The following is a 27,471-nucleotide window of genomic DNA, read 5'->3' on the forward strand; positions in this document are numbered from 1 at the left end:
TATAATAGTATGCAAAATATCATTTATCATTATTTTGGAAGAAGAGTGAGGGAAACTGTGGTACCTTTTTGGGCTGTCTTTGTAATTTTTCAAATTTTGTCAGAAATTTAGTGTTTCTTTCTTGAAAAAGAAATTGTCCATCGCAGATTTAAAAAAAAAAAAAAGAGGAGTTAAAGCATCAAAGCTAAATTCTCCATTCTTATAGGATAAGAATGAATACAGAGAAAACTTATTCACTCTTGTTCCTTTGTTGCTGACTCAGTATCCAATCTTCACCTTCCCTTGATGTATGTTATTAGTGATTATCTGCTTAGAATGAGTATAGGCTGGAACTTGCTTGGTGGATAGGAGGAAAAGAGTAGATATAATAGAGACATTCAAGTTAATTAAAGGATTCTATCAGATTAATACAGAAGGAATTATAAAAAGAGTGGATGCTAAGATGGGAAAAACGAGCGGCCATCCATCCCTGGAAGTTGTATAAAGATGTGATGAAGAAGAGTGTGAGTAGTAGATTTTTTTTTTTACACGGAGAGTTGTTAATGAGTGGAATGCATATAGTGTAAATAACTTCAAAGCTTGTTACGATAGACATGTTGCTGGTTGAGTGGACCTCCTATGATAAAATAATAATAGTAATATCTTAACTCACTAAATGTTGTTCTCTCTCTTGATTGACATTACATGTGTTATGATTTAACAGCATAATCAGATATCATGCCAGCAAGGCAGCAGTAAATTATATAAGGAATCTGCTGTTTTCTCAAGAAAAAGTCAGCTGTTGGACAAACTTCTGCTGAAGTTTGTCCAACAGCTGAGGATATACCATTAATATTGGAAAGTAATAGAAAGAAGTAGAAATGGCGCTGCAGAATTGTGGAAATCGTGTTGATTATTATTACGCGATACCTCCAAGGAGTCCAAAGACTCATCGAGGGAGGGTACCTACTTCTACAACTCTTTGCCTCCACCACAATTACGAAACATATGTAATTACTGAGACAAAGAAGACTAAAACCTATGAGTCCTCCTAAACCACAAGATGATTCATTTAGGCAGTAAGAATTGGGTGAAAGATGAAATACTTATGGTATTTAAAACCAAACTTGAAGAAAGACTTGAATTGGAAGCAGTTTCAAGTAATATTGAGGTCAAATTTTAGAATGGAAAATTTGACATCAGCTTATTTGTGCCTACGTTTCTGGTAGGGGAATTTTTTGTGACATTAGGAAGGGCAGTTGATAAAAAGGTAAGGGCTCTTTCTTGTTGGAGACAAACAACTAGTACACGAATCTTAAGTTAGGGCTTTGTTTATTCTGGTACCTTGGACTAGTCATTGCTAACATGTTCTAACATAAAAGAAATCTATCTATCTATATATATATATATATATATATGCTCATGCACAACATTGCATACACACACTGAAAGAGCACAGAAAATAAAATAAGTCTTATGGATTATGTTTAATGATATCTTTGTATTGGATTGTGCAGCCTGGACTTTGCATTTGGCTTCCATTTCTACAAGGCTGAAAGAATGTTTAAAACCACATCCACCACTGCCCCACTTTGGTTACTTTGTACTTTATGATGGCTGCTTGTGAGACCGTGTTGAAGATGGTTCTGCCAAATGCTCAGTACTTGCATGTCAGATTTATGAAACTACCTGAATGTTTGTAGATATGTGTAGATCATATAGATGATAGTATTAAGAAATGACCATATAAAATTATAGAATAAAGTTAAATGAAAGTACCCATTTTTATTGGAATAGAATGTTGTCTCCCATTATTTAGAGTGTGATACAGTGTCCAAATGCATGGTAAAATTTCAATATGATTAATTAAGAAAATCAATGATGTTAATTCACTTTTTAAAGAACTTTATTCAAAAATATATATAAGCATATCAAAAAAAAAAAATCTTAAGGAGACCTTAAATATATGTATCTATAGTTTGGTATGTTGTCTATGGTGGATCAGATTTCAAAGGTCGAAATCTTTCTCTTGTTATTACCCCCCCCCCCCTTAAGAATGCATTTTAAGATGTATAATAATTAAACTCTCATAGAGGCCCTTGGCTAATAACATGTCCATGTCCAGAGGTAATCTGGATTTATTAGTTTCTCGAGGCTAAATTTGAAATCTGTGTTGTTCTGATTCTGTAATAGAAAAATAAGCACTTTTTTTTACTCCATATTGCGCATGCTGATTATATTATAAAACCATATGACAGTGATATAATATAATATGTTTTTTTTTTTTTTTTTTTTTTTTAAATGTACCATGAAGTCTGTCAAGTTGATAAGTAATCTCTGTAATACCTTCAGAGATCTAAAAGTGATTGTACTTTCCATTGGCTTACATCTGGGACTATATGAATGCCATTTTTTTGGAGAATAGGATGGACACACACCATTATTCAAAGAAATAGTTGTCGTAGATTTGACTACTTGAAATCAAAATTTTCAAACATCAATAACAAAGAAGGAATTTTTGGTGTGAAAATATGGGAATTCGGAAACAACATATTTAGAGCTTTGGAAATCACTTAAAACAATGATTATGAATTTTCTTTGTAACTTCAGGGTTTTTTTTTTTTTTTTTTTTTAATTATTTGGCTACATTGCCTATAAAGTTATAGGGATGTAAAATAAGGTCGAAGATTAATTTTGTGGACTTGCATCTAAACTTGGTTTTCCAGAAAACTTGAGTGTGATTATGAGGAGCATAAGGAATTCTTTCATCGTATCTGTGATAGTGGTGATATAACTGCAAATGGCATTACAAAATAAATTTAATCAGTAACTAAATTTTAGAGGAGTTCTTTATACTATTCCTACATGGATAATGTTATCTAATTCTTAAGTTTGTCTAAATTTACTTGCATTTTGTTCATAATTGGTGAGTAGCAGGCACATTTCTTTAATGATTGTTGTGTGTTTGACAGAATAAATTATTTGTCATCCAGTGCTGCTATTAAATGTTTTACTGTTTTTCTCTCTTAACACAAAATTCATCTCAATTTTTAGTATTACCTTCAGTTTCATTTAAGTGGAGTATTTGTATATTAAATATATTGATTCTTACAAGTATTAAGTAAATTTCATTTGGATAATTTTTATTAATTGACATCTGCTTATATATATATTAGCAGTTAATATATAATTTTGTTTGCAGCCCTAGTCGGGGTCCTTGCTGCCATCCTTCATGTGAATTTGTGAAGAGCGGTGTGTTATGCAAAATGGAATCAGGATGTAATGAGAAGTCACATTGCAAATATCCTTTCTGGTTAATTAACAGCATTTGCATTTAACTGGAGCTTTCACTTTAGTGAATTTTAAATCAAATGTAAAGAAAGTATATCTAAATAAATGGAATTATTTAGAATTCCTTTATCATTAAAATATTAAACTATTTTTAAGATTAGAAATATTGTATAAAATCCTTTAACATACAAAATATTTAAAGCATTTCTCTCCAACATTTTAAAGGGATTAAAAAGTGCCTATTCCAGACACTTTTTAATCTGTTTCTTTGATCTTTTGATAATTTGAATAGAGCACTACAAGCTTTTTTTTTTTTTTTAACTACTTAAATTACCATATTTATTGCTTAAACACTTATTTTTGATGTTGATGTTGCTATGATAAAGACATTGCAATTTTTTCTTACAAGAGGTGTTTTAAATTACCCAGTGGTTTTGCTATTGATAATCACAGAAACATAAACAGATGAAACTTACATTTTTATGAAGAATCATCCATTTTTTGAATACAAATTCCCACCAAGGAAAGGTGGTAAATGTGTACATTTACCATCTATTCTAGAAACCAAACATAGTACTTTTTACAGGTCACTTTATATAAACAGAATAGTGGTCTTCTCACACTAATTGTATAATATTATATCTGGAGGAAATGATGGATGCCAGTTCTGTTGAATTGTGCCCATGGAAGTGTCTGTAGAAGGTATCGCATTGCAGAAACTAACATCTATGAGAAAGATACTGTCAACTGGTCTGCTCTCTTCTGATCAAGAATTTTTAGACAGAGTTTAGGTGCATCACCTTAAATGTGAGATTAGTTTTCCATGGTTGTCAGATTTGAGGTTTTTATAGAGATCGAGTATCTGGACAGATGAATAATAAGGAATAACAATTTTTTTTGGAAGCTGAGGTTTCTATAGAGGTGAGGTAGAAAGTTACAAGCAAGAATCAGTCTGAGAGGAGAGATTTGGTCTTAACTGGTAAGTCGAACATTATCAAAGGTAAGGGAAGAAGTGTGTGTATATATACACCCTCTGTCCAAAAAGAAACTGAACTTTTGATAGAAAATAAAACACAGGCCAATTATAATTATTCAAATCATTTATTTCAATCAAGACTCTCCCTCAGCTTCAATACAGCGTTTGGCATGGTTAATTAATTCATTAAATGAGTTTTTTTATATTGGTTTTTGGGATACTGTTGAGGGTCATGGTTGCTGCCGCTTGAACGTTTTCAATGGTGTCATATCGCTTTCCTTTCATCGGCAAATGAAGTTGGGGGGGGGGAGAAAGAAGTCACAGGGTGCTAAATCAGGTGAATACTGTGGGTGATCCAACACACAAACTTGGTTTTTGCTCAAAAACTGTCTCAAAATGTTCGAACGATGAGATGGTGCATTAGTAAATAATTTTTTTGGTTTACCGATCAAGTGTTGATCAATTTTATTAACTGAACCAACTAGTTTCGCCACACAAGTGTGGCGAAACTAGTTGGTTCAGTTAATAAAATTGATCAACACTTGATCGGTAAACCAAAAAAATATTATTATTTACTAATTTATGATCAAGAAAATAATCTTCATGATGAGGTGGTGCATTATTGTGCAAAAGTGACCAGCTGCCTGCATCATGATATTCATGCCGTACGCGATGAATTCTTGCTATCGATTGCTTCAAAACTTCGAGATAAAACTCAGCATTGATTGTTTGGCCAGGCAGAATAAATTCTTTGTGGATAATGCTCCTGGAATCATAGAAACAAATCAGCATTGTCTTTACTTTTGAATTCTCCAAGTGACACTTTTTGGATGTCCCTTTTCTGGTGGTCTCCGCTCAGCACTCTGGCACTTTGTTTCAGGCTCATACTCAAAACACAACATTTCGTCTCCAGTAATGATCGTTTCAAGGAAGTTTGAAACGATCAAACATTATGAGCAGTTTTAATGAGGTCCCTGCAGTATTCAGTTCGATACATTTTTTGGTCGTCACCAACTTGTAAGGAACAAATGGTGACTTCAATTTGCGAAGGCCCAAATTTTCGGTGAAAATGTTGTGCACAGTTGATTTTGGAATCCCCAATTCACCGTCAATCAAACTCATGGACGATTTTGGGTTTTCTTTGAAAAAATCGCTCACTTTTTGGATGTTAACTTTACTCAGTCTGTTTTTTTGACTTCCCGGCTTTTCGTTGCCCTCAAGCGTCTTGCGACCACTTTGAAATCGCTTAAACCACTCGTAAACTTGAGTAAAGGATAAGCATTCATCACCGTATGCTTTTTGAAGTATTTGATGTGTTTCGGCAAAACTTTTACCAAGTTTAACACAAAAGTCAATCGCAGCTCTCTGTTCGAAACTCATTTTCTGACTGTTCATCAAAACACACTGTCACTCTTGGCACTATAACTCTGTTTCTAATGAAACAAATGTCATAAACAGTTGACCTAACACTAATGAAGGTTGCCACTTTCGACAACAAAAGGATATAAGAGGTGGCACCACTAGTTTCTTCTATTTTCGAAAAGTTCGGTTTCTTTTTGGACATAGGGTATATATATATATATATATATATATTTTTTTTTTTTTTTTTTTTTTTTTTTTTTTTTTTGAGGGGTGAGAACTTTTTGGTTGTATCGAAAGTGGCTAGGTTATTATTGTGTCATTGCAGAATCATGTGGAGATTGTTGTTAGGGACACTTACTGTAAATGATTGCGATGTATAAATATTGTAGGGTTTGTCAAATGAGTAGGATAAGTAAGCGTGCTATTATCATCAAAACTGCAGATTGGGTATATAAGGTTAGTGAGTAGGTCATTTAATTGAGGATGAGAGTAGGTGAAATTACAGAGACCTGCATTGATTGAAAAATCTGAGGAAGGAACACCCTCCACTATTACATGCACTGAAAAACTTGAAATGAAAGTTATAGTCAAAGTACAAAGGGAAAAAAAGTATGTCTTAAAATGGCAGTTTTCTGAGAAGTCCCCAATGCACCTAATCCTATCAAATGTCTTTAAAAAATGAAGTGAAGCATCATGAGGTTTTTTTCCCAAACCAGTGGCATGTATCCAAAAGTGATGGAAAGGAGCTGTAAATCTTAATTTGAGAAATCCATATTAGTGGTCACTAATTAATTCACACTGCTCCATGTGTTGAAGAGGCTGACTGCCTGTGACCTTCTCCATTACTTTAGACAGCACTGAAGTGAGAGCTGTAGGTCAGTAGTTTGATTGTGAACAGCATCACCTTTTTTTTTATTATTTATTTTGGAATTGGCTGGACTTACTTCCATGCTATAAGGTGAATTCCAGCAGAGTATAATATGGTATAAGGATAATAGAGAATAGATGTTAGTTCAGGAGTGTATCTCTTGAACATAATTGTTGATATCCCATCAGGACCAGAAGCCTTTTGGTTATCCAGGTTGCTCAAGATTCTTCTTGAGCAATGCAAATTACCTCTTCTGGAACATTGCATCATGCATTGTTCTGGGTAAAGGAGGTGGTGATTTGCCTCGTTCATTTATGCAAAGTTTGGTGAGAAGATTGATGTCACAAAGTCAGTCTTTATATTTAAATGCTTCATTACTGTACTCTGGTGAGACAGAAATTGCAACCAACAGCTTTTGCAAGGGACCAGAAATCATGACTGAAACTGGCACACAGACGGCAAATTTTCTACATTTAGCCCTTTCAATGGGCTCAATGTAGAAAAGGCTAAGTTCTTTTAATGATTTTGCAAGTGTTCCAGGCTTCATTATTAGGTTGTGAATGGAGCAGGAGTTTTTGTCTCAAGCTACTTATGATAGACTGTAATACTTGGACTGCCCTGGTACACGTTTTGGAAAACCATGACTTGGATATGGACTAAGTAAGAATTTTGAACAAACTGGGAAAGATACAACAAGAATAATTTCTTTGGCAGTGTCACAACAAGTATCAGAATCTGGAGAATAGAAACAGTAGTCTGACCATTTTTCAGAGATCTTTTCTTTACATTGTTGTTGTGTCAAAGTAGAATGAGGTTGTGAATGACTGAGGAGAGGGCATTCCACTAGAGATTAAGAGTAGTCATCTCAGCCTAGAAGGAGAATCAGTTAAGAAAAGTTTTTCTTAGGGGTTGCTTAAGGGCTAAAGCTAAATAACTGGGAGGCGATCTCCACTTTACCTATAAGGAATGTGGAGAACTGACTGGAGCTTATGACCTAATGTCAATCCTCACCTTCATGTAGTGCATCCCATTAGTAAGTATCAACTGAGTCCTGAATGAATGAAGATAGACTAGCAGTTTGAGACAGCTGACCAAATAGTCTCTTTCTATTGGCTTAAATCACAAACAATACATATGATGGCATTACAACATGATGAAATTTCATGCTAGCTGAGATGTTGCCCAGTTAAACAAGGTCTCTGCTGTTTTGTTAGGAAACTAGGTGAAACAGTGAAAAGTGCTATTGGAACAAACTCAGCATCAGAAGAACTGAAGATAGGAACCATCAATATAATAGTATTATCAATGGAAAAGAAATTGAACTTGCAGAACTGAAAAAGTACCCTGTATACATAATTGGCATTACTGAGACAAAGAAGATAAAAAAAAGATGAGATTTTACTAAATAATAAGTACAGGTATCCCTCGATGTTACTGCGTATATCAAAATTGCATTAATCAAATCTAATAATCAATGGTAAAAAGTACAATTCATCCCTGATTGATTACTATACTAATAGTTCATTTTATATGGTACTCTTTTAGGAAAGATAAAAAATGAATGCAAAGTAAATGTTTAATGAATACTTGTACCTACATTATTTACTGCAATTTTTTATCAAAAGAGGTTATCAAGAGCGGGCAAAAAAAGCAATAAAACATAAAGAAAAAAAACTGCAAATATAATACATGATGGCACAAATTAAGTGGATATTGAATCCAACGTTATTTCATAGTCGAATATAGAAACTACAAGAGTTTCGTGCTGAATATATAGAAACTAAAAGTTTCAGCAGATGCAAGCATAACCAACCTTATGGGCAACTATAGTAAAGGTGGAGTAAACTCCAGATCACTTTTGCTTAGTATTTTCCATAAACGTAAAGCACATCTTCTAGAGGACATGTATGATAAGTCTTTGGCTCTCTATTGTAATACATGATGGTTTATTTTCAGTTACAATCTAAAAATTATTGAACAAAGAATAAAAAAAATAAAAAACTAAGCCATACCATACTGACATCAGAGGTCGTGGTATCTCTCGGATAACATTTACTGTCAGATATCACAAACCTTTACATAACATGTGTTAAACCAAACTGACAGCAAAAAACAGTGCGTAATATCACTCGTAACATATGAATGCACAGCTATTCATGACCTCCAAGCTATACACTGAATTGTGTGAGAATATTTATATTAAGCATTTTGCTTGTATCTATCAGATCAGCTGCGAGCTCCTCAGGGTTAAAGGCATGTTAATCAAAACTCTTGCCGCATATATCAAGGGATTGCCACAATTAATTTCGCCACAATAAAGGATATTTATATTCAAGTAATAACACTAACACCAAACATGAAGATGAAAAGGTTCTCCTATGAATGAATTGGAGGAATTGTTTGAGTTATTAGAGCAGGCAGCTTGATACATTGAAAAAGGAAAAGTTGGTCCTTGTTGAATATGCCTGATGAAAATGATTTCCCATCAGGCATAAGAACATTTTAAAAAAATTTGGAGGAAAAGGCAAAGTGAATGATAGTGGTATCTTCTGGACTTCTACTCGCAATTACTAACGTTATGTTCCAACATAAAGATGTGCACATGTTCAGGTGGAGAGAAGACACAAAAAAGAAGAAAAGCCTTATTTACTATGTCATTGTTGATAGTGATATCTTCATGCTATTTCAGGATATAAGAGTTATATAGAAGATTTGAAACTGGAAGTGACGTCACTAAGTTTTAAGTAGGATAAAAATGAATATCCCATTGAAAAGAATGGTATGTAAAAAATAATTAAAGTTGAATAACTTTTAAATGTAAACTGTACCTCAACTATACAAACATTATTGAAAAAAAAAAAAAGAATGAAACAGTTCGAAAACAAGAACCAAGCCTTAGAGTCTCATTGGCAGCTCTGAAGAAAACATTGATTAATTCAGCTAAGGAGGCATGTTGTGAAGTTGTCTGCTAGGATAGAAAAATAAAAATGCACAATGGTGAACACAAGAATTTAAAGAAGTAGTTGTGGCAAAAAAGAAAGCACACCAGAAGTTCCTAGAGAGGCCTCTCCCTGATGTCATATTCCAACAGAAACAGTCATGAAGTGGCAACATTATGGTATGGAGGATTTGAATAAATATAGAATGATATTTCTTGAAAATTTCTTGGAGTTCACTTACAACTACAAATTACCTGTCCATTGTGGCTTATCTGGTGCATCCCTTCATGATGACGCATCTTCCCAGATTGTACAGCCATGTTTCAGAATTGGCAGAAGCCCTAAAATACATAGAAAAATGTAAGCGAGCTAAGCTATGTGTGAAAGCAGCTAAACAAAAATCATAGGAAGACTTTGTTAAGAATATAGACGTAATAGAAGAATATAGAAAATAAGTATCAGGAAGGTGGCAAAATGTTATGGAGGCTATTGAAAAAGCTTAGAAATGGGAAAGAGTATAAAAAGAATCAAAGATGATAAAGGTGAAATGAAAAGTGAAGATAATATCCTAGCTGTCTGGAATAATTATGTTGAAAGACTGTTAAGCAAAATAAACAGTAGCAGAAATTTTCAAGAGGAATGCAAACAGGAGTAGATATCAATACCTGAGGTAGAAAAAGCCGACCATTGAAGACTAAAAAATGTCTTTTGAATGAATCTCAATTCCAGGGTTAGGCAATAAACTTTAGAGAGAGAGAGAGGACTCACCCTGATGTCATATTCCCACAGAGACAGTCAGGAGGTGGCAGCATTATGGTATGGAGGATGTTTTCTTGAGAATTTCATGGAACGCTATGTCTTTTTATAAGTCATTCATACAAAACAGCTGGCTATATCACTTGCCCTTGTAGTCATTGGCTCTCGTTTATTAAAAGGACATATTACAACTACAAATTACCTGTCCATTGTGGCTTATCTGGTACAACCCTTTACGATGACTCGTCTTCCCAAATGGTACAAGCAAGTTTCAGCAGGATAATGTACCATGTCATGTTATCAGTATCACTCAAAAGTGAGTTCTTGGAACATAACAGTGTAAGCAGGTATAACTACCAATTAGATGGATTTAAATTCCATGGAAGAGGATTACATGATAACAGATCCAGCACTGAATCCTTCTCCCCCTAACACATCTGCTTGCAGATGTATTGGAAGCAACTTTGACGATGAAAAACACCACATCTACAATGTTCAAACATGTTACAGAGCACATGCTCCACTGCATAACAGTAGTCCTGGTAGCAAGTGGTCTACATGCCATTAGTGTGGTGATTGTAATATTTTGTCTGCACTTTGAATATGTCACCAACAAAATTAACAAATCCGGTAATCCCCAAACACATCTTTATCCACTAGTGACAAGTCTTTTTATAAGTCATTCATGCAAAACAGCTTGCTATATCACTTACCCTTGTAGGCTCTCATTTACTAAAAGGATGTGATTGTCTCTTTCAAAACTAGTTTAGAAAATCTCACTTGGAAGTGATCACCATTTAGTCTTCAGCGGGATAAAATTCAATTTCATATTGAAAAGAAGAACATGCAAGAAAGTTTTAACCACCCAGTCGAAGCGTATATATATCCGTCCAGGTTACCATGGATGCGAAGTGAATATCAAAATTGTAATACCATTGATATTACATTGAAATATGTGATGGATATGAAGTGTAGAGGCGTGATGTATTTTATCCATATTGACGGCAACGTGGTTAAAGCAAATAAAAGTTGAGTAGCTCTCAGATATGAACTGTAGACTAAAATAAACATTATTCAAAAAAAAAAAAAATGAAAGGTTGAGATCAGGAACCAATCAGCCAAATAGGCATGTGGTGAGGTTGTTTGCAAAGATAGAAAAATCAGAACTCCATGGTGGTGCAGGAAAATAAAGAGGCAGTGAAGGAAAAGAAAAAAGCATCTCAAAAGTTCCTGGCAAATAAGTCAGCTTGTGCTCTTAGAGAATACAGAAGCAAATGTAAGAAAGCTGAGCACCGTGTAAAACTAGCAAAACAAAAGCCATGGGAAGACTTTGGTAAAAACATAGAAAATAAATATCAGGAAGGTGGCGAAATATTTTGGAGCTGTTGAAAAAGCTCAGAAATGGAGGAAAGAGTGATGCAAAAAGAATTAGAGATGAAAAGGTCACATGAAAACTGGAGAAAAAGATATGCTTGATGTGCTGCAGAGTAATTACTTCAAAAAATTACTAAATGAAACAAGCAGTTACAGCACAGTGGTAAAAAAAAAAAAAAAATTGCACAGGCATGCAATCTGGAATACACATCCATACTTGAAGTAGAAAAAGGCATCAAAGACTTGAAATGTGGAAAGGCAGCAGGAGTATGATATTCGACCAGAAATGCTCAAGTATGGAGGTATAAAAGTCTTGCAGTGGCTGCAGTTTATAGTTCAGAAGGCCTGGACAGAGGGATGAATTCCAGATAATTGGAGTAGAGTTCTCATAGTACCCATATATAAAAAGGGAAATAAAACTGAATGTGAGAGTTACAGAGGTATTTCCATACTGACTGTTCCTAGTAAGATTTATGCAAGTATACTTGAGAAACGGGTCAAGAATGATTGTGGAAGGGAATATTGGTGAAGAACAAGCTGAATTCAAGCCAAATAGAGGCTGTCATGATCAGATTTTCACGTTACGACAAATGGTTGAAAAATCGTGGGAATATAACAAAGATCTGTATTTAAGTTTTGTAGATCTGCAAAAGGCATAGGACAAGGTGCCAGGAGAAAAGTTATTCAAAAAGCTACAGTTATACGGTGTCAGTGGAGCATTATATCACGCAATACTTAATCTTTATTTGAGTTGTAAGTCAGCAGTTAGAATTGAAGGAAGTACAGGAAGGTGGTTTAATATTAAATCTGGTGTCAGGCAAGAATGTACGTTATCCCCTCTGTTATTCATTATCTCTATGGATCACATTATGAAGGAAAGTGGTATTAAACATGATATCAGAATTGGAGATGTTAATGTCAGCTCTTTGCTTTATGCGGACGATGTTATACTTCTAAATAAATCTGCTACAAATTTGCAAGATTCCCTGACTAAATGGAATAACTGTTGTAATAGATATGGTGAAGGTCAGCATTAAAAAGACAAAGACAATGAAAATAGGCAGAAACATTTGAAAATGTCAATTGTGTTGTGAATGGGGAACCTGTGGAACAATTTAAACATTTCAGCTACTTTGGCACGATTTTTAGTGAAGATGGGAAATATGGAAATCGACAACAGAATCCAAAAAGCTGGTATGATAGGAAGTCAGCTGAATAAATTTATATGGAATACGAGAGAAATGAGTTAAAGCACTAAATTAGCTACATACAAGACAGTTTTCAAACCAATTTTAACTTATCGATCTGAGAGCTGGGTTACAAATAAAACACTTGACCAAAGGTTAGAGACCACAGATATTGAGAGTCCTGAGAAAGATTAGGGGCATGAACAGATGGCATCAATGGCAATATCATATTAAAAACAAGGATATTAGGAAAGAACTTGCCATTGTTAAGTTTGTCCTATGTAATTAAAGCAATAAGAACATGGGATGTTGTAAACTCCAGGATGTTCGTTGAAAAAGTTGTGGTCCTTAGGTGAGCATAACAGATTTCTCATCATCAAAATGTTATATTCAGGCAATAACAATCAAGGAAAAGAAGAATAGCATATTATTCAACATACTATTCAACACTAAATACAAGGCTAATCTTCTTGAATGGCACACAGTCTCAAGTAGAGTGATGTAGGCAAATATGAGAATGGGAAACTGGATAATGAGATTTATTTGTGCCTGTGGTCCCAAAGAAGGTTCTACTAAGGTAGAAGTGAACGAATTTTTGAGACTTTAGAGAAAGCAACTGAAACAATGAAAAAGGAAAAGTTGGTCCTTATTGGGGATCTAAATAGCAGAGTAGGAAATGATTGTCAGACATACAAAAATATTTTGGGAAAATCTGGAGAAAAGAGCAAAGCTAATAATAATTACAAATTCCTGTTGGATTTCTGCTCAGGACATGAACTGGTTATTACTAACACCATGTTCCAACATAAAAATGTGCACAAATTCACATGGAAAGAGGAAACAAGGATAAGAAAAGTCTCGTTGACTATGTTATTGTTGATAGCGATGTTTTCTCCCTGGTGCAGGACACCAGAGTATACAGAGGATTTGAAATTGGAAGTGATATTTAGTCTTGAGCAGGATAAAATTGAATTTCATATTGAAAAGAATAACAAGTAAGAAAGTTTTAAAGCGAATAAAAGTTGAGCAGCTCTCAGATGTGAACTGAAGACTAAAATACACACAGATTATTGAAGAAAATATGAAACTGTTTGAGAACAGCAACCAAACCTTGAAGATTCAGTGGCAAGCCTTGAAGAAAACACTGATTCAGCCATAGAGGCATGTGGTGAGGTTGTCTGCAAGGATAGAAAAATCAGAACTCCCTGGTGGACACAGGAAGTTAAAAGAGGCAGTAAAGGAAAAGAAAAACGCATATTAAAAGTTCTTGACAAATAAGTCAGATTGTGCTCTTAGAGAATACAGAGACAAATGTAAGAAAGCTAAACACTGTAAAACTAGCTAAACAGAAGTCATGTGAGGACTTTGGCAAGAATATAGAAAATAAATATCAACAAGGTGGCAAAATATTCTGGAGGTTGTTGAAGAAGTTTAAGAATGGAGGAAAGGGTGCTGTAAAAGGAGTTAGAGATGATAAAGGTGACATGAAAACGGGAGAAAACAATATCCTTGAAGTATAGAGTAATTACTTTGAAAAACTGCTAAATGAAACAAGCAGTGATGACAGCACAGTGGTAAAAAACACTGACGAGGCATGCAGTCAGGAATACATATCCATACTTGAAGTAAAAAAGCCATCAAAGGCTTCAAATGTGGAAAGGCAGCAGGAGTAGATGATATTCGACCAGAAATGCTGAAGTACGTTGGTATAAGAGTCTTACAGTGGCTGCACTGCATAGTTCAGAAAGGCTGGACTGAGGGATGAATTCCCGATGAGTGGAGTAGAGATGTCATAGTACCCATATATTAAAAGTGAAATAAAACTGAATGTGAGAATTACAGATGTATTTCCCTACTGAATGGTCCTGGCAAGATGTATGCAAGTGTACTTGTGAAACGGTTGAAACTTGGTGAAGAAGCTGGATTCAGGCCCAATAGTGGCTGTGAGAATCACATCTTCACTTTACGACAAATAGTTGAGAAAGCATGGGAATATAACAAAGATCTGTATTTAAGTTTTGATGATCTGGAAAAGGCATAGGTGCCAAGAGAGAAGCTATTCAATATGCTACAGTTATATGGTGTCAATGGGGCATTATATCAAGCTATACTTAGTCTTTATTTGAGTTGTAAGTCAGCAGTTAGAATTGAAGGAAGTACAGGAAGATGGTTTAATGTTAAATCTGGCATGAGACAAGGATGTACATTATCCCCGCTGTTATTCGTTATCTGTATGGATCACATTATGTAGGAAAGTGGTGTTAAACATGATATCAAAATTGGAGATGTTAATGTCAGCTTTATGCGGATGATGTTATACTTCTAAATAAATCCGTTACAAGTCTGCAAGATTCCCTGACTAAATTGAATAACTGTTGTAATAGATATGGTATGAAGGTCAGCAATAAAATGACAAAGAGAATGAAAATAGGCAGAATCATTGAAAATGTTAACTGTGTTGTGAATGGAGAACTCGTGGAACAAGTAAAACATTTCAACTAGCTAGGTAAGATTTTTAGTGAAGATGGTAAATTAAATATGCAAATAGACAACAGAATCAGCAAAGCTGGTATGGTGGGAAGTCAACTGAATAAATTCATATGGAATAAGAGAGAAATTAGTCGGAACGCTAAATTAGCTGTATACAAGACAGTGTTTAAACCATTTTGAACTTATGGATCTGAGAATAGGTCAGAAGTAAAACACTTGACCAAAGACTAGAGATCGCAGATATCAGAGTCCTGAGAAAGATTAGAGGTGTTGAACAGATGATATTGACATTGTCAGCATCCAGGAATGCATTAGCAAAGGTAATCTCAGGTGGTTACCTTTGCTAATGCATTCCTATCAGAATGGGCGAGGAAAGACTAACAAAACAAGTGTTCTCTGTCAGATTGGCAGGAAAACAACTCAGAGGAAGACCAAAATATAGGTGGATTATTACTGTACAAAGTGCCTTAGATGATATAAATATAAGATCTGATAATGTTGGAGTCTTGACAAGTAACAGACTGATTTGAAGGAAAATTGTAGATAAGATGTTAGTAATGATGTAAATTTTTCATGTAGTACTGTCATATCCTGTACACTCCTTTCAGGGTACATGGCAGGAATTTGATTATGATGATGATGATTGCCATTGTTATCATTCAGTATTAGCAGAGCTAATCTCACGTTTTATGGTCACTTAAATAGAATGTGAGAGGAAAGATTAGCAAAAGAAATGTTCTCTGCTAGGTTGACAGGAAAAAGACTCAGACGAAGACCAAACTGTAAGTCGATTGATACAGTAAAAAGTGCCTTAGATGGCAGAGAATATCAGATCTGATAATGTTTGAGTCTTGACAGATAACAGATTAATTTGGAGGAAAATTGTTGATAGGAAGTTAGTAATTATATAAGTTTTTCATGTAGTACTGTGATGATATTCTGTACAATCCTTGAGGGTACATGTGAGCAATTTTGATGATGAAAATCTCATCTTCAAAAATTTGGATTGGTAAATGTGCTCGCAAAATTGACATATGGACTTCTTCCCTGTCTCCCTCCCAAGCAGGTAAGAATTATTTAAAGTTTCTGTTTATGTTATTGTATTCATGTCCAACCCTTTAGCCATTTGACATGTTGAGCATTTGGAAACTAAATGGTCAACATGTCAAACCATCTCTAATGTAGAGTAATTTAATAATAAGGTGCGACACTTTTTGGCTACTCATATATCAAAATATGACTTCAACATTACTTCAAGCTTAGTATCACCTCGGGGTCTGGCTCCCACTGGCAAGACCTCAGTAAAGGTCAAAACCAGTCTGTGTAGTGACCTTTCCCATAATGCATATCATTATACATACTCATAAGGATATGTACTTTGCGTTATGTGATGTTTAGGCAAGTGATGTGATGTCATTAACTTCTATATACGAGTTGCACCAGTCCTGATTATGTTTCAGGTGCAAACTTTGTTTGCTTACACTTTGATAAAGGATTAAACCAATCATATAATTTCTTGGTTTCTTTAATTTATAGTATAACCAAGTGGAAAAACTTCCAACAAGTAAGTAAGTAAGCAGCATACTATATCAGGATATTCTTGTACTTACTAAGGTATGAACTAATATTTCTTCAGGAGTCAAAATGCAAGATAACTCCTAAGTTATCTCACATATCTCATAGATGGTGTATATACATATGGCAACTGTAAGATAATTCAGTTCTGGTTCCTTTACAAAAACAAAAAAAAAAAAAAAAAAATCAGCTAACGCCTTTTTATTCCCGTATATACGGGAGTAGGCGAGGCCATTTAGCCCTATCTAACTTTTGGAGACTGAGTGGGCAGTTCAATCTCCACTGGTACCCAATCAGAGACAGATGGCCCAAAGCTATCACTAATTAAGCGGTACGCAGTGAAGAGAGACGGCTCAAATGTGCCGCCATCTCGTGGTCTCTAACCCTAACACAATATATTTAATATCTGAAATAATGTGGGTTCTACGGTCGATTTTCTTGAGTTTACAGGACGAAAAACCCGAGTTTCCGGGAGGAAAAACCTGCTTGCCCGTGCCAGAGATCGACTAACTCGGGAACCGGTCGAAAAAAGGCTTAGAAAAATTTCCTCTAGTCGCCGACTAGACTCGAAACCAAGACTTCCTTCGTGCGGCCTAGCGCGGTGGTGTGCAAACGCCACATCCACTGAGCTACACAGGCAAAAACAAAACAAACAAAAAAAAAGTTTGTAGCTACATTGATAAAGTGAAATATGACAGGAATTATATATTTTTGGAGAGAATATACTAACAGTATTTTGGGGAGTTTTCTAAGCAGCACCTGAACAGGGCAGTAGTATTCAGAAAGGCTCTCAAAGAATATCCATGGGTAATGTCTTCCCTGTCAGAATAGGTTGTTAACATCTTCACTTGCTAAAATGTTCGATGGTTCTTTACCATATCTTTCATTCTCTCAGTGAAGTGTAGCTATGACTTCTACTTCTGTGTGGTACCATCAGTTAAGACAGATATTTTGTCACATTTGAGATGGGTGAATTTCTGGTATCTACAGTGGGGGTCTCAAAGTTGCCTCTCATTTATGAATCTTAGCACTCCATAGCTTCTTGGAACTAAAGGCTGTTTTGAAGTAAGACATTACTTTGTGTCTTCCAGCTAGTTGACAAGCTTCTTTTTGAGGTCATTGGTCATTATGTGTACACTAACTGGGATCTGAATGTAGAGCAGTGTAGGTGTTATCTCCTTTAATGGCCACAGTGTTGTTATTGTTCCACTGTAATTTTTTAAAAGGCAGTTTGAATGTGGAGAAGTTAGCTGAATTTCCTGGTAATCCTCATAATCTCTTTTCCAGACTTGCTGTGATATCTATTTTGGAGATATTGTGAGGAGTTAAGGCAAAATTAAAATATCTCAATAACAAATTCTTCTTTGACTGAAATAAAGTATAAGAAGATGCATTTATTATGACATAGTGAGGAACGTGTCTGGTCAATTTTTCTTTTTTGTGCAGAAGCCAGCTGGATTTTTTCTATGAGTTAGTTTTATTCTGCAGAGAAATTGAGAGCACTTTGTTTCATGGGAAATGATGATGCCGTTTCAGAATGTAGGAAAAATGCGTGGCGATCAGTGCATTAAATAATCTGTTATGCATTCTTTGTATTTTAGTTTAAATGTTATTTTCTATCTGAAGTTTATTGTTATTATTATTATTATTATTGAGCCAAATATTAGGACATCTGCTCATAGTTTCTGTAAGCAATATAGAGTATCCAGTCTTCATTCTGTGGAGTGTGGGATATCTACATAGATAATGAATGAACAGTTAGAACTGGTAGTTAGGACCTAAAAGACAGTTGTATTCCGTATTGATATAAATTGCACATACAGTTTGGTGATGCTATGAGATACTAGAATAAACAAAGCTGGTCTGATGGGGAAGCCAATTAAATAATATATATATATATATAGAATAAGAAAGAAATTAGCCAAAACACCCAAGTAATGGTATACAGGGTTCAAACGAGAGGTGAGTTAGAAATAGATAACTGAAGAGCACATATAGAAGTAATGAGAAAATTAGGTTAGTGTGAACAGGTGACATGTGACAGAGTAATATTTTAAATGAAGATATCAGATAGAATCTTGACATTATCATCATTGAAGGAGGTGTGAGCAGAACTAATCTTAGATGGTAAGATCAATTAATCAGATTGAGAGAGGAAAAGTTAGCAAAGCAATATTCGTATCAGGAAATAGACAGAGAAGACTTCACTTCAATTTAGATATAATGATGTAACTATTAGTGCCTTAGACAGCTGAAATATTAGACCTATCAGTATTGGAGATCTAAGAAATAACAGATTAAACTGGAAGAAAATTGCTTATAGTAGGAAGTTGGTACTGTAATAATGTAAATACTATTAATAATGCTGTTGAGAAAATGAATTTAATTTTACATTTAAAAATTATTAGATGAATTTAATCATCAGCTGTATACAACTGATGGTTTCAATTACTCTTTGGTAACACTCCTATACAAAAAAAAAAGCACGTATCATTTCTTTTTAAACAAAATCTTTTGGTAAACAGTGCTTCAATGAAGTCTCTTCATTAGTCCACGTCTCCAGTCATGTGCTGTAGGATTTTGAAGCCTGTCTTCTCGTCTGGAGATAAGTGGGTGGGTGTGCATAAAGTAGTGGCTTTTTTTTTTAAATGCAGAAAGTTTATTGTTATGTTTGTTATCAGTGGAAGGCCTGTAAAGGAAGATACATTTTTGATGTCCAAGTTTTACTGACATAAATGTTATGAAATAATTTATTTATGCATGAAAAACTTGTGTATTCAGAAGACAATCTTCTTCTTCAATGTATACAGATCTTTCCTTGGATTATCATCATTATCCAAGGAATTATGATGTTCTCTAAAACATGAGAAATTATTTGTAGATAAGTATTGTGAAATAATTATCATAGGTATACTTAAGTTCTTTTGTCTGGTCAGCTGAACCTGGGTATTAAGAACTATTCTTTTAACCTTTCACCGAGAGATGGAGAATACTCTAGGGGTGATTAATACTTATAATGTATTTAGTGATTTTACATGTCATGGATGGAAAATCACTGAAAATCTTTGGATGATATATCATTCAAAGAGATTTTGAATGATATATCATCCAATATATTTTTGTCAGATTGAAATACTAATCCACAGTCATCTAATTTTTGTATTAGCTTAGAATTATTTCCAAGCTTCAGAGTACACAAATCTGGGAATAAATATTTATACAAAACACATGCTACAGTTAAATTACATATTTTGTTTCATGTATTGTAAAACATCAGTGAGGTGAAGAACAATAATAGAAATTTGAACACCACATGCATTACAATAGAATCCTTCTAACATGCAGTCACACGTAGTAACTAGAATAAAGTGTGTGTGTGTGTGTGTTAAAAATTTACTTAATTCAGTTGAGGATAACAATTTCCAAACTCAAAATAGAAAATAAAAATTGTAAAGCTTCATCACTTTCTTTGAATAAACTTTCAAATTTATAAGTGCAGTTATGTTAAAGTTTGGTGTTATCTCATTAGATCCCCTGGCTAGTGGTGGTGTTTCCATATTGAGCCAGACCAGATTTGAGGTTTAATCCCTACCGGCCAAGGTCTATGAAATAGTAAGGTCAAATTGCACTTCTTATGGATGTTATTCAACGAGTGTTACAGAATCGTATCCAGATTTAGCTGGATGTCTATAGGTCATGGCCAGTTGGGGTGTTAAAATTGGATATGACTGGTATTCTGAAGGACTTTTTTATTTCACCGAACCTCCTGTTTGACTAAAATAACACAAATTGCAGGAACATGTAACTTGATAAACACCAGGTAAATGATTATCGATTTGTTTGGTTTACTTCTAGATGGTAGTGAGTTAGAATTTCTAATGTTTACCACATGTTCAGGAACAGCTTTAATATAAGGAATAGAAGTTATGCAGACTTATTCCTCCCTTGGAGAATCTTGAGAGAAATGTCAATGAGTTGACTTGTAATTTTTGAGTTATAACCATTTAATGGGTCATTTTTGATAGTTTCCCGGTTCCTCTGTGTGTAAATTTTATGTTCTTTAGATATGAAAGATTTTTAATTCCATATTTTTTGAAATGCCATGCAGAAGAAAGTAATCGATCAGGTTCTTTATCAGATACACAATCCTCCTGATGATCTTTTCTCTAAAGTAAATTTGATTTCAGGTAGTAAATTTTATGTAGAAAGCAATGAAGCTTCACTTCAGTGCCACTCCAAATAGCAAAAATATCTACATAGTGTATCCAGAGAGAGGGGGGGGGGTCGAGATGTCAGATTCTTTCTTCAAGTTAGGTAGGTATTCTAAATAAAAGATGCTAAATTTAATATAGTGGTGATCCCATTGCAGTTCCTTCAACCTGTTTGCAAAATGAATCTAGATATTTCAGATGAAATATCTAGAAATGTTCCTAAATTTGAATAAAAATTAATTTAGGTGGAAATTCTTGGAGTAAAAATTCTGATGTCTCAGTATTAGAAAAACATTTATGAAAAAGAATACAATTTTCTCAAAGAAACTGATCAGTTAGGCAGATGCCAAAGGTAGATAAAAAGATTTCTTATGGGAAAAACTGCCTATGGAATCAACAATAGATTTAAGAGAACAATTAATTTTATGTAGTGTGGGTGTGCCATCGATTCTAGGAAACCTTGCCTGGTATGTTCTGAGATTTTTTAGTTATATATATTTGCTTGGTCAGTAGACTTGCTCTTATATAATTTGTTTAGTTTATTTAGTTGGCAAGATCTCTACTAATCATAGCACATGTATTTACAATCACTTCTGGATATTTCATCTGGAAAGAAACTTTACAAACAGGTTGAATAGGAACTTCAAGGAGCTCACCTCTATCACCAAATTTGGCTAATTTTTATTTATTTTTAGAATGCCATGAAGAAAGAATTTCAACTATCAAACCTAAACCTTCTCTCTGGCTATAGTATGTAAATTGCATTTATGCTATCTGCATTGGCACTGAATTGGAGCTGATTTCTTTTCTACATAAAATTAATAATATACAGTTGAATCAAATTTATGTAGAGAGGAGAATACTTTTTTTTAAGACAATCACATCAAATTGCATAGGAAACATACATGACCCTTGCAGTCAAATATATACTTCACAAACCCTTATATGTCCATTTCACCAATATCTGCAGCCTCAAACTCCAACCTTAATAGTGTCCTCTACCATTGCCAGTCTACCAAACCCCACCTACTCTTCCTGGCAGAGACCCAAATCTCACCACCACCCAGCACTGCATCTCTCAGCTTTCCCAATTACTCACTTTTTGAATTATGGGTGGCATCTGTACATATATCCACACTCTGATATACCATGCCAGAGAGCATCCAGGGTGGACCCTAGAACTGTCCAACTTTGAGCTTCTTGAGTTGAAAATTTCCCTACCCCACTCAGTCACATTCATTTCCTGTCTCTGTTACTCTCCCAATGCCACCAACCACTCTGAGTTCTTTAACTTTCTCTCCTTAAACATTGATATTTTCCAGTCCTGCTTATCATCCTCCTAAGAGATTTAATCAAATTTATGTAGAGAGGAGAATACTCCACAACACCAATTGGCTTTCCACTTCCAGTTGTATAGATCAAGCAGGCAGAGATAATGAAACATTTGCCATCACTCACAACCTTACACAAATTGTTCACGTACCAACCAAAATGCCACTACCATACAAGTGTTTTGACATTATCATAGTGCCAAGTGTGACAGCCTCTGTGATGTCTGTGTCTCATTCTCATATTTGGGCTATTGTTTTTTAGCCTTCCAGCCCAAACATATGCACTGAAAGTATCTCCAAAGTAATTCTTACTGACATGGAAACATACATTTCCCACATTACTTTAAACTACCATCCCTTAACTAAGCCTTGGTTCTCCAAAAGATGTGACAAGGCTGTACAAACAGAAAAATCGATCATACCACAACTGGTTTACATCGAGAACTCTATCCTTTTTTTAGTGCTTATACTCAAGCATGAAATAGCTGCAAGAAATCTATCAGTGCTCTTTCAAAGAGAGTTTAAAAGAACAGAAAGCAGGAAACCTGCAGCTTGTCCAAACAGCAGCCGAGCCTTTTGGTCTCTTGCCAAAGCAATTGTAACTTTTGTTCAACGCTACTCCTCCCCTTGCAGCATTACCCACAGAAAACACTAGTCTCCTGGCTTCATACTTTGCCTCCAATGCATGCATAACTGACTCTAGTAAATGCCCTCCAACCATTCCAGATGTGTGATACTCAATGCCACCACTATCCTTTCACCAGAAGGAGATCAGAAATACCTTGTCCAAATTAGACACGAAAAAAAGTCTCCTGGGTCCTGAATATTTGTGCACCAGTTCATACTCTCCTACTCCACTGGCCACAGCCTGGAAATTGGCCTATGTTAAACCCATTCCCAAGGAGGGAGCCAAATCACTGTCATCAAACTACTGTCCTATCTCATTTACTTCAGTCTTATCTATAATAGCAGAGAGAATCATCAATTCCCAACTCCTACACCACCGTGAACACATCCAACTAATAAATGACCACCAGTATGGCTGCCGGTCAACAGGAGATCTACTCACATATGCCACCCATCTCTGGACAAATGTGATGAAGAAGTTTGGTGAATCCCAAGTTGTTGAACTTGATATCTCCAAAGCCTTTGACTAGGTCTGGCACACTCACCAAACTCTCATCATTTGGTCTGTCCCATGACTGCTGCAATTGGATTGCCAGTTTTCTGACTGGATACATGTTACATATGATGGTGGATGGGTCTTTATTCTCTCATCTTCCTTCTTTATATCAACCACCTACTTCAGTTGACCTCCAACCCAGTACACAGTTTTGCAGATGATGGCACTTTGCACTCCCCCTTTCATTTGACAAACCTTACTCTACACAAATCACCTCAACATACAGAACATCAACCACCACTTCCACAATTCTGATCTCCAAGCCATCCTCTAATGAGGTTTGGATAACTTCATCCATTTCAATGCTAGCAAAATCCAGTTCTTATTTCCACAGAAAAAAAAAAACATTTTCTTCCAGTATTATTCTTGACAACAATCAAATTTCTAGACAAGATGTGATTTCTCTTGAAATCATCCTGACATCAAGCCTCTCCTGGCATAAACACATCACAGCCATTGCCTCCTCAGCTTCCAAAAAAAATAGGACTTCACCTCCGAACAGCTCTTAATTCACCCAGCTGTTGAATACTGTTCTTACATTTGAGGTGGAGCCTCTAAGAGCTCCCTCAAAATGCTTGACTCGATACAGAAGGGGGCAGTTAGATTGATTAATAACTCATCTCTTACCAACTCGCTCCACTCACTTTTGCACAGACATTTGGTTTCTGCAATAAGTGTGTTCTATAATTATTTCCATGGCAAAAGTTCATATAAAATAGCATCAATAAGTCCCCAACTCAGTAATAAATCCATTGAAATGTTCAGTGTTGCCACCCAACATTCCTTCACAGTACAACTCAAACCCCACAGAACAAGTTTCTTTTTCTCTTCTTTCATCCCTGCCACTGATGTATTGCAGAACATTCTTACCCTTAGGTGTTTCCCAAGGAATAGGATATACACGCTTTTAAATCAAACACAAACAAGTTTCTCCTTTCCCAACTCATTATCCTTGAGTTGGGAAAGGAGAACCTCTTGTATATGAGATCTGATGGATATCATTCAGCTTCTGTCTACCATAAACCAACTTATATGGGTTGCTATATTCTTGTCTCATTGGCACACCATCCATGTGCGCCAATGAAACTAGGTTGTAACCAGGTCCCTCCTAGTGTTGGGGGGGGGGGGGATCCTGGTTACAGTGCGATGGCACTAGATGAAAAGTTTAAATCATTAACTATCATTGGTTTTCTCCCAAAATCTGGGCCCTTAACTCTATTTGTGTACTGAACTGCAACTTCAAATGACAACCACTTCAACTAGATTAATAGTGAAGTTATTGATGTTACTGAGATTGTAAGAAAGACATTGGAATTCATTGAAATAATACTTAGCCCTAATCATCTGGATGATTACTTCATCTACAACTTATCAGTTGAATTATCAACTCATTGATAATTCAACTATGGCAAACACATGCCCAAGAGTACCATTAAGTCTGAAAAAGTTTTAAACTATAGCAATTCTTATTAAGAATAATGACATTTACTACATTTCTAATGTTCTCTTATATGTACATTTGCAGATGAAGCTTTTTCAAGTAGGATGAAACTAGTTGTTTTTTTTTTTTATTTTTTGATAGAAACTTTTAAATGATATTGTAGGTTATGATTATTTCTATATCCCCAATTTACTGTAACATAATTTAACATTATGATCTTTAACTATTTGATACTGGGCGTGCTGCAGAATGCCCAATTCCCACGCCAAAATCCAACAAAACCGAATGTAATAACGGAACTCAGGTTTGCTGGAGTGGGGAATGTATTGGATCCATATGTCAGAAATATGAAATGGAGGAGTGTTTTCTTACAGATTCTCATGGAGCAAAACCAGAGGAAATGTGTGAAGTAGCCTGTCAGAACAAAGGTAAGTTTGTTGATTGCAAGTTTTATATTTAAAAAATAATTTTATGGAATCAGTGATATAAATAATATGGTGGAGTGGGGATCTTTATATTCTGGTTTATATAGGATTGAAATAGAATGCTAAAGAATAACATTGCATTCTTTTTTCTTTTTTTTTATTTGTTTGTAAATCTCACCCACGAAAGGCTGTAAACCTCTAGTTCGTTATTATTATGGTTAGGCTAAGTGTTAAATAATTCAGAAGCTCTGTTCTGGAGACCAAACATGGAACTTTCTTTCAAGGCACTTCAAGCCTTTAATAAGCAAGATGGTGTTCTTGCTTATTAAAAGTTATAACATTATAATAAGTCTATTATATGGTGATCTCTTACCATATAATAGACTTGTTATAATGTAAGGTTTGCTATAGTGAATGGGAGTGGGGGGGGGGGTCTCCCATTCAGTCCATTCCCATGAAACAACAGAAATGGCAGGAAATACAACAAAAGAAAATCACTGGGAATAACAAAGGAAATGGTAGCAAATTGAACACAGAAAATATTGGGAAATTGACAACAGAACACTTAACCAGCATGAATGTTGGAAGTTTATTTTCCACTTGGTTAGACTATAATAACTTTAGTTTAGTCCTTTATCCAAGTGTAAGCAAGCAAAGTTTGTGCCTGAAGTATCTTCAGGACTGAGGCAACTCGTAGTAAATTATAGTATAGTATTTATTATAGTCTAACCAACTGGAATATAAACTTCCAACATCTTTCTCTAAATCCAGAGTAAATTAATAATAAGATGGTACACCTTTTGGAAACTCGTATAAGTAAATATGACCTCTCCATTACTTCTGCCTTAGTATCACCATTTCTGGGTCTGCCTCCCACTGACGAGACCTTAATAAAGGTCAAAACAGGTCTGGGTAGGGGCCCTTCCCTTAATGCATAGTATTATACATGTCTGCAAGGAGATGTGCTTTGCATTATGGGAGATACTGAGACAAGGAGTGATGAGAGCTTGGTCCACCTTTACTACAAGTAAAGGTAAAAAAAAAATGGAAACATTAGAAAGAACTAGAAGAGTATGAAGATGCAGAATGTAGGTTTACATGCTGAAGTGTAGCATAAGCTTAAATTAATATCACTTACCTCAAATCTTTTTTTGTTTTTTTTTAAGGGATATAGAGATGCAATCAAAAGATTTCAGGAATTTTATACTGAACTCTATGAAGACAAAGACCGAGACTCATCTATGGATAACTTGAGTGAGGAAGAACACGATGCCCCTGAGATCTTACAAGGTGAAGTGGAAATTGCACTTCAGGAAATGAAGAATGGAAAAGCCCCAGGAGAAGAAGGAATTATGGTAGACTTCTTAAAATTGTGCAGAAGCGCTATTATAAAACCGCTGACTAAACTCTTTAATAAATGCCTAAAACAGAGAAAAATTCTAAAAAATTGGAACAATTCACTTCTAATATTAATTTTTAAAAAGGGCAATAAGGAAGAAATTAAAAACTACAGACCTATAAGCCTACTCCCCACCATATATGAAGTCTACACAAAAATTATAAATAATAGAATAAAATCTAAACTAGAGGGAATGCAATCATGTGAACAAGCTGGATTTAGAAAGAATTACAACACTTTGGACCATATTCACAATTAAGACAGCTCATTGAAAAATCAGTTGAATACAATAAACCTTTTTGTTTGGCCTATATAGACTACGATAAAGCATTTGATTCAGTTAAAACATCTACAACACTAAGAACACTTTAAACCATGGGAACTGAGAAACTGTATATTGAAACACTAAAACATATTTACAATAATGCAACTTCTGTAATTAAATTATATAAAACAGTGAAAAGTTCCCAATACAAAAAGGTATCTGGCAAGGCGACACCATATCTCCAAAAATATTTACAGCTGCACTAGAGGAAGTCTTTAGAAGCCTTGATTGGGAAACAGAAGGAATAAACATAAATGGAGAAAGGCTGCATCATCTGAAATTTGCAGATGATGTTGTCCTAATAGCAGAGCTAATCTCAGATGGTATGGTCACTTAAACAGAATGGGCAAGGAAAGATT

At 35.0% G+C, this 27,471-nt stretch overlaps 1 protein-coding gene across 1 annotated transcript in view; it reads left to right on the top strand.

Moving 5' to 3' along the window:
- The window catches only part of kuz (zinc-dependent metalloprotease kuz), a 258,645-nt gene that overhangs the window by 181,388 nt on the left and 49,786 nt on the right, over positions 1 to 27,471 (top strand). The window contains exons 10-11 of the mRNA XM_090399403.1: positions 3,182 to 3,280; positions 25,198 to 25,391. Of these exons, the coding sequence (XP_090255529.1) occupies positions 3,182 to 3,280; positions 25,198 to 25,391 (293 nt within the window). The remainder of the gene's footprint in view (positions 1 to 3,181; positions 3,281 to 25,197; positions 25,392 to 27,471) is intronic.

This window comes from Typopeltis vanoorti, chromosome 1 (assembly GCF_054136105.1).
Source record: "Typopeltis vanoorti isolate ZY-2024b chromosome 1, IOZ_Tvanoo_1.0, whole genome shotgun sequence".
Classification (NCBI taxonomy): domain Eukaryota; kingdom Metazoa; phylum Arthropoda; class Arachnida; order Uropygi; family Thelyphonidae; genus Typopeltis; species Typopeltis vanoorti.